This window comes from Caloenas nicobarica, chromosome 5 (assembly GCF_036013445.1).
Source record: "Caloenas nicobarica isolate bCalNic1 chromosome 5, bCalNic1.hap1, whole genome shotgun sequence".
In the NCBI taxonomy this organism is placed as follows: Eukaryota; Metazoa; Chordata; class Aves; order Columbiformes; family Columbidae; genus Caloenas; species Caloenas nicobarica.
In genome coordinates, this window is record NC_088249.1 from 51,147,818 (window position 1) to 51,161,687 (window position 13,870).

Below are 13,870 nucleotides of genomic sequence, written 5' to 3' on the forward strand. Positions count from 1 at the left end.
TTTACAGTGGGAAGACTGATGCTCTCAATCTTACATAGACAGGATTTTTTAAAAAAACCTTAATTCACCAGTAAGTTACTTTTCATCTCCAAATGTAATATAGTTCTGGTTACTGTTCTGGGATTTCTAGAATTCGCTCACTTGCTTAGAACAAATGGGAAAAGTAGTACTATAGTGAGACGAGAACCTGTCATATCTGAGAAAGATAAAAGGGAAAGGGAAAGTCAGGAAAATACTTCTTAGTGTTTTTCTCCCCTACAGGCTATGTGTTATTTACCTTCTCCTAGATCCTTCAAGAGCTGGCACTGGCATACTTCCAAACCTATAGCACTTTGATAAAGTAAAGGATTTTAGACACTGATGTGGACTCAGGAGATCTGGATTCTCTTCTGTGCCAGATTCAGGAGAGATGTAGGGCCTGTATGCCTTATTTTCCAGCCTCTGGAATAATGCTCTTTCTTTCCTTTGCTTTTTCTTTTTGGCTTTTCAGAGTACATATTCTCTTCTTTCATGGAGCCACTCAGACACACTCACACATACACGGATGGATACAGATACACAGCATTAAGTGAGGATTGTGTAAGCCATACAGTGGTAGAACCAGTGCAACACTTGGAAATGTTTAAACCCCTCTCGTTGGCCTTTTCGGAAATAACATGTGTACTACTCCCGCGGCATGTAATGCACCAGCAAAACACTGGCTTGCACAGAGATGGAGGCAGGTTCTGAATTATGCCCTTGTTTAATCAAAAATCTCCTAGTTGGGGGCTATCCTAAAAAAAACACATCGTACTGGAGGGAATAGGGTTGGCGGGTGATAAGCTGCAAATCTGAACTCAGAAATCCTAGCTGAAACATAACCACACAGTACTTGTGGCATGATCCCTGCAGCATTTATTTCTTGCACTTGACCACTGGGGAATGTGTTTGTCGTCCTTCTCACTCTGGTCACGTTTGGGGCTTGTCAGATCAGAGTGCATTGTCACTGTGTTTCTCTGTGTCCCTTGACTTGTCATAGGCACAAATCTTTTTCAAATGTTCTCCCCTGTTCATTTCCATTATTATATCTGGTGCTTCTAGATGGCAAGCAAAAATGAATAACCTTGTAAATGCTCCCTGTCTTTCAATTTGTTTTATTTTTCATAAAATGTGTCAGTGCATTTTTGTTGAGTGTTTTTAATAAGATGAAGTTGATGAAAATAAATTGCTTTGCAGTTCCTGCTGTGGGTGACAGAAATGCTGGGTCTGTAATTTTCCAAAACCGTGCATTTGAAACCAGTGTGGAGGGTGTTCTGTATGCCTGTAACTGCAATCATCTTAATAGAATGCCTCCCAGGAAAAAAAAGCAGTTATCAGTTTGAATTTTGGGGGCAAGATCCAGCTTCTGCTGGGCACAGTGAGAGAAGGAACTGTCAAGGAGAATTTTAGGATTGATTCTGTGCCAGGCATGGGTCTGCCATAATGGATAGTTAGGCAAATCTATCTCTGGTATGAGAGGGAGAATGAATTACATAGCAAACCCTCTTACCAGAGTGTCTGTTAGTCAAGGCTTGGACAGTGAGGATTGGGATTTGAAAATGTGGACACCTCAGTGCACATGGGTACGGCATATCAGCTTTCTTCTGAATGGTTTGATATCTTGCTCAAAAAATGTAATGTGGATAAGCAGTAATCTCTGTATTACGAAGGTGAAGTCAGTAGACAGCCGGGTAACTACTCATCTCTTCTTGGACAGAAGGTAACCCACATATTGCAAATGTGATTTTCAAGTTAAGATTTTTCTCTTTTTTACTCATTTTAGTGAAAAAGAAAAGGTCAGTATTACCCTATTTCTTGTACCTGTTTCTATTTTTATAAGGATTGCAGAAAATACCACTTTAATTTCCTAAAGCAGGGCTGTCAAACTCATTTTCACCGGGGCCACATCAGCCTCGCAGTTGCCTTCAAAGGGCCAAATGTAATTTTAGGGCTGTATAAATGTAGGAGTAGTTACATAGAATTTCATTTTTGTTGTCCACTTTTTTGTGCTTTTGTACTACTTAGCTGGCAAGACAATATTAACATCTGTCTCTTGCTGCGTTCTCTGCTGCCTTTCCGTAAGAAGGGAAAGGCTTTCTCCTTATGCTGGCTGGGAGCAGACATGTGGAAGTCACACAGGAGCTGATGATGGACCAGGAGCTCAGGTCCCACTTTTGCAACTACAAGGCTAATGCCATTATTATTAAGCCAGTCTTACTTTCCTCAGAACAGCTTTTACTTCTACTTTTCCACCTTTTTGGAAACATTGAAAGCAGGAGTAATTAAGCCCCCAGATTTGTAATAGTCTTCTTTCCATTTTAAATTTAGAAATTTCTTCCGAGATTATGCTGCTTGAGGTACAGAACAGACAGTATCCTGGATTAATTATTTTAATTGTCCACTCAAATTTGAAGAGTTGGATTAGTACTGTTAATAAAACTAGCTTGCTGTAAAGCAAAACATTAAGAGATAGGGATCATGGCACATACTGTTCAGCCTGGTCTGCTGGGCTGTTGGGAGGAGAGGACAGGGAAGTACACTCAAAATTTGGAAAAATATCAGATTCTTGTTTGCAAGTTTTCTGGTGATGTCTCTCAAACAAACTGCCAAAGGTTTGAATGCCCTGTTCACCTTTGCATTGTTGCTTTACAGAAACCACCTTTCAGAGCACATGCCTTGCTGTGTAAACCTGAAACTCACTTCAGAGGCGGGAGGCAGTAAGGGAGGAGTACAGGTTTTTGCCTCTCTTCCAAGGTTTAAACCAGCTAATAGAACCAAAGAACAAAAGTGTTTTTTCAGTAAAAAGTAATAGTAATTTGTTGTTTATACTTGCCATTTCAGATTCTGAATAAGTAACTTGACTGCATAATTTTTTCATTCTATATTAAAATAATATATGTTGGGCAAACAAGCAAGGAGACAGTAGAACACAAAATCTCAACAGAGATGGAAAAAGTCCATGGAGGTTTCAGGCAATCCTCTTGCCAATAGAGGTCTATTGCTTAGTCCATTTTATATCTGGTTTATTTTAAAATGGTTCAGTTCACAGTGTTCCTGCCACTTCCCTGGGGAAGCTATTTCATTCCCACTATTAGGCAACATTTCCAGAGATTTATACTAAGTTTTCCTCTGCTTGACTGCCTTTCATTAGTCCTACCTACAAGAACAAGACAGTCCATCCATGGCAAGTCCTGTCCTTCCAGAAGATTTCAGTCTCCTCTCTGTGACTGCCAGGAGCGCTATGTGAGGTCTGGGGTTTCCTCTCTCACTCCAAGGTCCCTGTTGTGCTGCCTTCATTCACTCAGTCTCACATTTTTCATGTGTGAGTTGTAAGGAGGGGCAGCTACTCCAGCAAATCACTGCTGTTCAGCAGAAAAAGCTGAAGCCCTTATGTAAGCTGCACATGTGTAGTTCTTTTTATCTTTTTTCATAATTTAAACTTCTTTTTCTAAATTCCATCTAGTTTGTTGACATCTGTCTGGTTTTCAGGTGTCTAAGGCAGAACAATATGTGAGTGCAGCTTTGCCACAGCTGTTTTAAGGGACCTGAGGCTTCCTAGTACACAGTCTTACTCCACAGAATTTATACCTGATTATTCTCTTCTTCCTCTCCTGGTCTTTTGAGTAACTTTTAGCTTCCAGATTATCTCTCACTATTACATTGAACACTGAATCCAACAGTGGTATGTCTGAAGTTTGCAGAATCCTTGTTAAAAATATTAATCACTCCTGATTTTAAAATTCTGATTCTCTTCCCCTGTTCTTTCCAGAAGTGTTCTCCTTGACCACATGTAAATAGAGGTGTTTGTATATAACTGAGTGTGTGAGGGAGTTGTTACAATAATGTGCTTACAAAATCCTGGCTTTGTTATTTTCTAGGTATTTGGTGCTAGAACATGTGTCAGGTGGGGAGCTCTTCGACTATCTTGTAAAAAAGGGAAGATTGACACCAAAAGAAGCCAGGAAGTTCTTCCGACAAATCATCTCTGCTTTAGACTTCTGCCATAGTCATTCAATATGGTGAGTACAGCCATTTCCAACAGGAATTACTTGTTACATAAAAGCACAGAATAAAGGGATCTTATTTCCTGATACTTTTACTTACTATTAAGTAACTGGTGGTGTAAAGCTCTAAAAGCATTGTGTAAAGTGCTGATGTAATTTTTAATTCCTGGCTGTCTGTGAGACAGTGCACCATTCACAGATTGACTCATCATGGAGAAGAGTGTCCATCATTTCTCACTGGAGGAAAGTTCATTCACAGGGAATGCTTTAACCAGGAAAAACAAAACCATCAAGGAAAAGCAGTTTAATTTCCATTGTTCTTGGGGCATTTGCTAATAACTGAGAATACAGTATATCAAAATAAGATCAGAAACTCAACATGACCCAGCAATGTGCGCTTGCAGCCTAGAAGGCCAACTGTATCCTGGGCTGCATTAAAAGAAGCATGGACGGCAGGTTGAGAGAGGTGCTTCTCCCCTTCTACTTCACTTTCGTGAGACCCGACCTGGAGTACTGTGTCCAACTCTGGAGCCTCCAGCATAAGAGGGACAGGGACCTGTTGGAGCAAGTCCAGAGGGCTGGAAGACCTCTCCTATGTAAGCGGGCTGAAAGAGTTGGGGTTGTTCAGCCTGGAGAAGAGAAGGCTCCAGGGAGACCTTATAGCAGCTGCCAGTACCTCAGGGGAACCTACAAGAAAGCTGGAGAGGGACTTTTTACAAGGACATGTAGTGATGGGGCAAGGAAGAGGGTAAATTGAGATTAGATATAAGGAAGAAATTCTTCACCATGAGAGTGGTGAGACTCTGGAACAGGCTGCCCAGAGAAATTGTGGATGCCACATCCCTGGAATTGTTCAAGACCAGGTGGGATGGGGTTTTGAGCAACCTGGTCTAGTGGAAGGTGTCCCTGTGGGTGTCAGGGGGGTTGGAACTAGGTCATCTTTAAGGTCCCTTCCAACTCAAACCGTTCTATGATTCTGTGATTTTATGAAAATGAGTCCCTGAAGAAGCTTAGGACAATTATGAATACGGCAAAGTCATTTTATGGATTCCTTCAGTTTTTGGAAACCTGCTGGCTTTTGGCAACCTTCACTGAGTCCCTTCTAGGCATTTGAATCATTGTTGCTTTTAATTTCTTTTCCAGTAGGGAAGAATTTCCTTGATCTGACTGCTGTTGATACTCACTAAGTCCATCATATGATTTAACCATCAAGTGTGGTTTAACTTGTGCTTTCAGGTAGTGTTTTAAATTAGACCTATTTCTGCTTCATCTTCAGCAAGTTTAGGTAATTTCAATTATACTGAAATCAAGTTGTTATAATCAATCTGACTACAGAGTTTCTGTATAGCTGCTGACCCATAACTGCCTGCCTATTTCTCAGCAATGCAGCTCCTCACAGTTAGGTCGACTGGGGGAGACCATTTACATTATGTCTGCATGGCTGCTTCTCTGTAGCCACAGACAGCTGTAGACGCCCCTATCCAGGAGGCAGAGGGCCACTGATAGATACTGCAGTAGTTGGATTTGCGTAATCACTGTGTGGTTACTTCTGAGTAACCATACAGTGATTTTCTGTACCGTTTTGTGCTGGGAATTCACAAATCAGACATCCACAGCATAAACAGCCACAGCAAAAATGGATGCCTAAATATTTAGTTTGCTCTTAGACCCCTGCCCTCTACATCTCTGACTCGTTTCAACAGGAAATACTAATTTGAAAGAGAGCCTATTTCTAATAAATAGAAAGGGAAATAAGAGCCTTTCTTGAGGGTATATTAAGGTGAGTATACTGTCAGCAGAAGAGGCAGTTCAAAGGTGGTGGATCTGGGTAAGAAGGTCCTCTGAGGACAATGCCTACCTGGCACAGTCAGGGTTACAAGAGTCAGAGAAATTCCCAGGGGAACTGAGAGCAGCTCGTGTGCCCTAACTAGAGGATCTTAAGTTTTGTCTGTTGGCAGAGACCTCTGACAAGTTCTATTCTGCAAATTCCACAATTTTCCTCCCTGCTAATTCACTGGGTTGAGTGATCATGACTTCCTTATAACCAGCATAATCCTTGGTAAGGTTGTACAGCTATTAATTTTTTATGTACACTGGGCAGCGTAATCACCGGTGGATTGCATACATACACATTTCTGTTCCCTACTTGGCTTAACACTTAGAGACCCAATCCAGGAAGACTCAAAAATGTTTAAATACAACTGAAGAGAAATTGTTTACTCTTCCAAATGAATATTCCAGAGAATTATGAATCTCCATGGGGATAGCAGTTTCTATGAAAGCATGCATATATACACATACATACTGGTCCTCTTGATATGACTGACTTTAATAAACTGAGTGAGGATCGTGGTGAGCCTGTCAGACAGACAAGAACCTGTGCAGTTTTAACAATGTGTGGAAATTCCAAGGCAGAACGCATGTCTCTTTTGAGGAATCCATTTTCCTCTGTTAAACAGATTGGACTGTGGGCAGTAGTCTTGTTTAGAAGTAAATCCCCTGTCTCTTTGCCAACTCCTACTCAAGTAGCATCTAGTGCTGAATAAGTTAGCAGTAAATTATAAGCTCCCCTTCCCTCCAGGTCTGAGGTTGTATGATCTGTGTTATATTAGATTGTGTTGTATTCTGCACAGGTATTATTAAAACCTTTTTGAAAATCAGAGCATACATAAATATATATGTGTGTGTATGTGTGCGTGAGTATAAAAGTTAATGTGCTTTCCTAAGCAGTGAAGCCTGACCTTGTCCTGTCATGGGGCAGTGAAATGACAAATCATCTCATCAGCCAGGTTATCCAGTTATGACCATGTTGAAAAATGAAGGCTTCTACTTTGGTTAATGACTAAATGTGGGTGCCTCTAACCAACTGGCAGAATAGATTGATAGCCTGGTGTCTCCAGCCCCATATCATTGTCCCATCTTCTTCCTGAACCTCCCAAAACACTGTGAAATATCCGTGGCTTACTTTCACAGCAGTATGTAACCACATTCAGCTTTCATTGCTCAAAATGTATTGATGCACCAGGATTCCCAGATCAAAGAATCTGCAAGGAGGATTCCCCAATCCTCCCGTCAGTAAAAGGCTTCTGGTGCTACTTTGTGGAGAGATTACCTGTGTCCGAGAGTTGTTTTCGAACAAGCAGCTGAGACAGGGAATCAGAATAGGCTTGGAGCTTGAGTCTATATGTTGTTTTAAGAAAGCACGAGCTTTCTGTTTTTATTTTTATTTAATGGAAACAGTGGGGGAAGATTTGATGTAACTCACTCGGAGGTGCAGTCATTTATGGGGTTTTGTGGTACAGGTTGGCCACAGGGGAAATCTTATAGGTAACCCGCTGTGGGGCTGTCTAAGGACTTTTCTGTATACATAGCGGAGTGCTGTGTGAGGGACCCACAGGCAACCATGGGTGTGAACAGACAGCACTGTGCAGAGGTACTGCGTGGGAACCTGCAAACAGTGTATCCGTGTTACCTTGCGGCTCGGCCTGAGCTGGCAAGCAGGGCGGTTAGCTCCGTGATGCAGCGTTATTGCCTCTGCATCCAGCTCTTCCTCTGTGCCAGCTCCCAGGGCTTTGCACCGTGCTGCAGTGCCCGGAGCAGACTCGCTCAGCAGTGGTGCAAGAAATGGCAGAGGAACCTGAGGTTCCTTGGACATCGGTGTAAGACCATCCTAACCTAGAAAGTTTTCTTCGGACATAAACTGGTTATTTTCTTTCCTAAACTGCCATTCACCAAATGCTGGGTGTCTGCTCTCCTAAATTCAGGGCCTTTAAGATGTCGCAGCTGGGTGCCCCAAATCAATAGCCCGTTTCGAATATCCTGCCTCCATACTGTAGGAGAGCTCTCAGCCATTTCAGTGCCGGCTTTATTTTCTGTCGGAACCAATGTAGGAGCACGTATGGGGGTAGGTTGCAAAGGAAGAGCCTCTTTTCTCTGGAGCGAGGGGATGCTGCAGTGCACTGGGGGGTGGGAGCGGGCAGGGAGCTGGCGGGCGCCTCATTGGCTGGGCGTGACATCACCGGCAAGGGCCGGGATTGGCGGCGTGCGTATTTTGTCTATGTTGGGGTTTTGCTTTGGTCAAGCTCGGATTTGGCGTTTGTATCTCACAAGCTGACAAATAAAAATATGATTACAGAAAATGCCCCGTGGCAAACCTTATTATGGCTTCAGAGATAACAGATAATGCCAATTACTGCACAGGGCAGTGGTGACATTGAGAGGAAATCCCCTGCGGTAATGAGCAGCAAGATGATTATTTCATTTTATTTTTATTTTGGTTGGATTTCATTTTGTGGGTTTTTTTCCCAAGCATGCACAAGAGGGGGTTAAGGCAGGTTCCTTATGAATATTGATAAATGACAATTATGAGGGCCCTTTCTCCTTTCATTGCCTGGGGCTGTGCCTGCTTGAGTATGCGCAAGGCTCTTGCTGAAGTGTGTCTGTGTGTGCATGCGTAGGCATGGGGGTGTGTGACTTAGAGGGCTGAGGCAATGAATAAGAGCTTTGTTTGACTTTGCCTTGTGTTCTTCCCGTCAGTGCAGGGGGAGGAAGGCTCCTTATAAAATAGTGCTTCGAGATTTCACAGCAGTCGTGCCAAAATCTCTGGTATATTCCTGCAGGCAGGAGCTGCAGAGCACTGTCAGTAAAGGAAGCAAGCTTTTAGGGGAAAATCTGGGGTGTCTTCAAGAAACAGAGAAAGCCAACGAATGCCAGGTGCCATGTTCTGTCAGATAGTGCCACCCTCCTAGTGACTCCTGCTCTGCCTTGCTTCATTTATAAGGAGCATGCTATAGTCCTCTGCAGGGGTGGTCTGCTGAACACTTAAGATTGCAGCAACTGGAGTTATGAAATCATAACTCAAGACCTCCAAATGTGAAACTGGTGTAGAAATTGTGGAATTTCATAAGATTGGTTTCTGGTTTTATTTTTTCTGGTCCTTGAGTCTCTAGGTTACCAAGTTTTCTTTCAGACCATCAGAAGTGAGGAACGTACCTTTTTGCCTTGTTGAGAGCTGAGTTTCACCAATCATTGCCTGAATCCAAGAGATTCAGATCTGTGACTGAGACTCACTCCAAAACAGTGAGGAATTTTCAAATTTCCATTGTACAGGGAACCGGAGAAAACCCATCAAGTACAGCGGCTGCAATGCCAAAGGCAAACTTAACAGCTCAGCTAAAGTCAGACGACATGTATTTTTGTAAGTTTACTTCTTTATATAAGCCACTGGAAACTCAAAAATGGCAAAGTCGTATTGTAGGCATAACCAGGCAACATTTTCTGGCAAGTACAGCAGTGGTGATCAAACCTGACTGTCTGTTTTGCCTTTGAAATACATGACTATGTTTTGAGGCAAGGTTGGTAAGGGAGAGCAATATATTTTAATAAATCAGTGGAAATAATTGTTAAAAAGCAAGCAAGGTTTTATGCATACAAACCCTTTTCCAGGTCTCCTGATATGTTTATAGTTGTTTTCCTTTTTCCTTGCTATAACTATATTTACTTGTTCTGCACAATTCTGTGAAAATTTGCTAAATTTGAGCATAGCAATGATGACTTTAAACAAAGATTCTTCTGTAGGTAGACTCAAGTTACACATTCAGATCTGATTTGCAGAAGCAAGAGAAAATAAGAAAAGCTTTTTCTGCTCAAGAAAATTAAAAATATTCCTTCTCATACTATCGGTTATTACTGATAAATTATTTGCATTGCATCAGGCACTTTTAAGAGGCATACTGAAGAACAATTATTCTGTGGTCTGGCCTTTCTGGGAGTTTGGGGTCGGTAGGAAAAGCGTTTGCAAAGTAGCCAACAATTTGATTAGTACAAATGACCTGCAACTACTGCAATTAGGAGGTTTCTTGGGTTAGAAATCTGTGACCTACAATGAGTTGTCATAGAAACTGATATGAACGTTTCAGCTCAAAAATCACTTTAAAATAATGCGATAGTTCATCATCTCGTGCCAGCTGACATAGCTCCTTTAAATCCAAGATCTGGAGTCTGTCACTACACCAAAAATCTTCTGCTAACCTTGGGTGACAGGGAGAGAATGTTTTACTTCTTTTTTTATGTATGCTGCAGTTGCCTGCAGTACAGATACAGTGATGTTCCCAGAGCAGGAGAACAGACTAGAAAGGCAACGGAGGGAGCTAGAGGAGCTGTCTGAATAGCAGCACTGTGAGCGAGCAGAAAGCAAGTGTGGCCCATGTGTAAGTGGGAAACTGGAACATGTAAATCTATATGTGTGCCTTTCATTTTCTATGCACCACCTCCAACATCTGTGCCCATTTCCATGGGACTTCTCCCTGGACCCATTTTGTGCTGCAGGGGAATTGTAAAGCCTTTGTTGTAATCTGTAAAAGAGGGATGTTGTGGAGAGTCTGACGGTGTGTGCTTCCCCTGTCATGGCTTGTTTAATGGGTCTCTTTCACTCACACACTCTCCCTTCAAAAGCCTGCCAGTGCAGGCTCCTGGAACTAACTTCTTGTTCCGTTCTCTTAGCTGAGGAGCTCTGGGCAGTCTGTGGCCACCCTGAGTGAGGCTTGCACTGACTACTTCTGCAGTGCTGCATTTCATATTCTTTCTTAGCACATTGAGGGCTCAATAGGAGAGTTTGCTGTGTTCGTCACTAAAGAAGCTGCTTGCTTCTCTTCTGATTTTCCAGCCACGTGATAAAGCCCCTACAGCTTTAAAGCCTTTAGAACAACAAAAGGGTAACGAGTCCTCTGTTCACCTGCAGAGAGAGGAGTTGATGCGGTCATATAAGACATGGAGAGTTAGAGAGATCAGCTGGAATGAGACCAAATTAAATGCATTTACTCTGCAATGTTCCATTAATGCCAAGTAATTACCACATACAGTGGGATTTTCGTTTTGTTTTGTTTTGTTTCATTTTGGCACAAGAGAATTCTTTCCAAATATGAATGCATGAGGCTGTCCAGGCTGCTGGGCTCTTAGGTAAATTATAACAAGCCTTCCCTATTCCCATATGTTCCTCTCCCTTCCCTCTGGCATTTGAAAAGCTGGCAATACAGAGATGGGAAATGCAAATGCAGAGAGGAAGGCTCATTCCCAGTGGCCGTGATGCTGGTTCTGCCACTCTGGTGCAGACTCCTGGCCTGACTTCTGTACCCAGGATGCTGCTTCAGCAAATTCAAAGTGGTCCAAAGACGGATAGCAGAGAAACCTTCCAGCTAGACTAAAATTTTCATGGGGGCATAAAATTCTCTTGTGGTTGAATGTGCAAGCACTGCCCGATCCCACTGGCACCTGATACAATACAAAGAAAATACCCAGGCTCTGCCATGAAATTCCTGTGCTAACCATCCATACCGGGCACTAAGGCCATGTTTAAAGAGGGATGGAGAAGGGTCAGAGAGATGCAGAACTTCTGTATGACAGTTCTTGTATTTTAGGGCCCAGTCAGCAATAAATTTAACAATTCTCAACAGAGTCCACACTCTCCTCTCTCCTCAGTTGGCTATAGCGAAGAGCTGATAATTTTTCTTGGTTTATTTTAGTGAGCGTCTGGAGGGGAAAAAAGAAAGAAAATCTTCAAGGTCTGTTGCCACTCCAGATTTCCTTTCACGCATACTGTCTCAGTCCTGTGAATCCCCAGGTCCCAACTTAAGGCTTTCAAAATGCTCTCTGGGAGGTGGGTCAGGACCTCTGCCTAAAGACCTCCATCAGCCCATGTAGGCTGATCATTCATGGAAAAGCATTGCACAGCACAGTGAGGAGAAGCTTACTCCACATTTAGAACGTGGATGATGGCACCCGCTTTTTCCTCTCTCTCTTGCAGTGGCTGTCCACAAAAAACCTGATTGTATTTCCCGCTTTATGGGAACCTCATTTTCCCACCTGATCCTCCTAAAATCCCAGGTCTAAAACTGTCTGTGTTGTGGATCCCACCTGATGGAAAGGCAGGATGAAATGGGTAGAAGGAGACTTCTTTCCACCAGTAAATACTGTACTTATTTTCATTCTCCAGCATCCAGGCTGGAGAAACCCTTGTGGACATCCTGTGCTTAGGTCATGCTGTGCCTTGAGCATTCCTTCAAGTTTTCTTCTCTCTCAAAAAAGTACACAGTTTTAGGATGAGCAAAGAATTTCAGGTTTTAGGTACAAAAGCCACATGTCAGCAGCATGCCTGGTATAGACTGAACATGTATGAATGATACCAGCCAGTGCACAAACAGCAGAGCAGGCATGGACGGCACCACCCTCAGCTTCTACACCATGTATCTGTTCAACAGTCAGCTAGGAGCAGTCGCCAAGACTGAAAAACAACCATAACCACTGAAAAACCACACGCAGTAGAAGGACACGCGCTCAGCTGTAGCTGTGGGGAGGTTTCTGGTTTCACAGCATCAAACGAGCACTGCTCACTTCACAGGCAGCTGTTACTTGCCACTGAGCCCTAGTCCTCAGACAGGAGAACTTCAGCGCATCTCCTCAGGCGGATGAGGTCTTCCCAGCACCCCGTTAATGAAACCAGTTGCAAGATGAGAACTGTCCATGATGTCTGCTGGAGGAAAGATTAAATCACACACTACTGTCTCATTAGTGTCTAGCTACCCTAGCTTGCCTTGGGACTGTGGGCTTTTTTCTCTGTTTTACTGCTGGGGCTGGAGCATGTTCGGATTTGGCACATGTTGACAATCTTGCCTTTGTCGAGGACTGCTGTCCTTGGCAATGGCATCCAGGGGCTCTTTTCATGGCCATTAACAGGTCATTCACTGCCTCTAGGATGTTTCCTTGTCACTCATCTCCTGCTTTTCTGTCAAGTAGGTATTACTATCTTCATCGTTATTATATGGCTAATAAGTCTTCTGTCTCCAGTTACCTCAAAATTTTGATTTCTATGAGAAAGACAGATTCGATAAAGCACCTTTGGCTTTGTCAGATGACAATATGTACAAATCTGAATCATACTGCTCCTTTATCTACTGGATTGTTTGCCCATGGTTAACAAGGCCAATTTAACACACAGAGTTCATCAGCTTTATGCAATATCGGAGACCAAATTTTATGCTTTTTAAAAAGTGAGGGGAAAGGGATCATGGGACTCAGTGATAAGGAAAATCACCAGTACCTGCTTTGAATGTGTGCTATTTTGCTGGAAGTCTGCTTTGGAAGTATCTGTTACACTTTCCAGGTGTCCTATTACATTGTGCTCTGGTTTTACATAGAATTTATCCGCATTATTTACAAATTGTCTCTAACTGATCATTCCAGACTTCTCTTCAGATCAGAGGAGATAATTTCCAAGACATTATCATGCCTCTCATGTTTCTGTGAGAGGGTAGAGACTGACCTCCTCTAGAGTGGTATAGAGGTAGAATTACACTTGCATAAAGAGTGGTAGAGAAATGTTTTAAGAAGTGAAGAGGGAATGGCATGGAGATAAGGCTGCCTTCCATTATGGGTGTCACTGGGCTAGGCTATCCTGACACTGGTTCTTTTGCAGAGTTCGGTTTCGGGTCAGGGTAACTGGTTTCAGTGAACCATTGTTGTGAAAGGCTGTTGTTTGCCTGACACTCACACATGTTGTCGGCTTGCCATTTCCAATGGGTTTGTGCTCTGAGTGGCCACTGAAGCTGGTCGTTTTGCCTGCAAGGTTCGAGTACTTGTATCTGGACCTTTTGTTAGCAAGACATCAAAGACTCATTTTGCCTACTCATAAGCAAAAACAATAAAAGAGCTGCTTCTTTAGTCTGCCTAAAGTGCTTCTCTCATCTCTGTGACTCTTCAAGAGTTGCAAATAAGAAGAAAATAAAGCAAAGTCGTCACAAATTTTTTGCAAGATTTTTGTCTTTGGATATAAAATCAAGTAAATGTAATAGTTG

At 42.7% G+C, this 13,870-nt stretch overlaps 1 protein-coding gene across 1 annotated transcript in view; it reads left to right on the top strand.

Annotated features, from left to right (window-relative positions):
* The window catches only part of BRSK2 (BR serine/threonine kinase 2), a 319,127-nt gene that overhangs the window by 223,300 nt on the left and 81,957 nt on the right, over window positions 1–13,870 (top strand). The window contains exon 4 of the mRNA XM_065635714.1: window positions 3,897–4,037. Coding sequence (XP_065491786.1) covers window positions 3,897–4,037 — 141 coding nt within the window. The remainder of the gene's footprint in view (window positions 1–3,896; window positions 4,038–13,870) is intronic.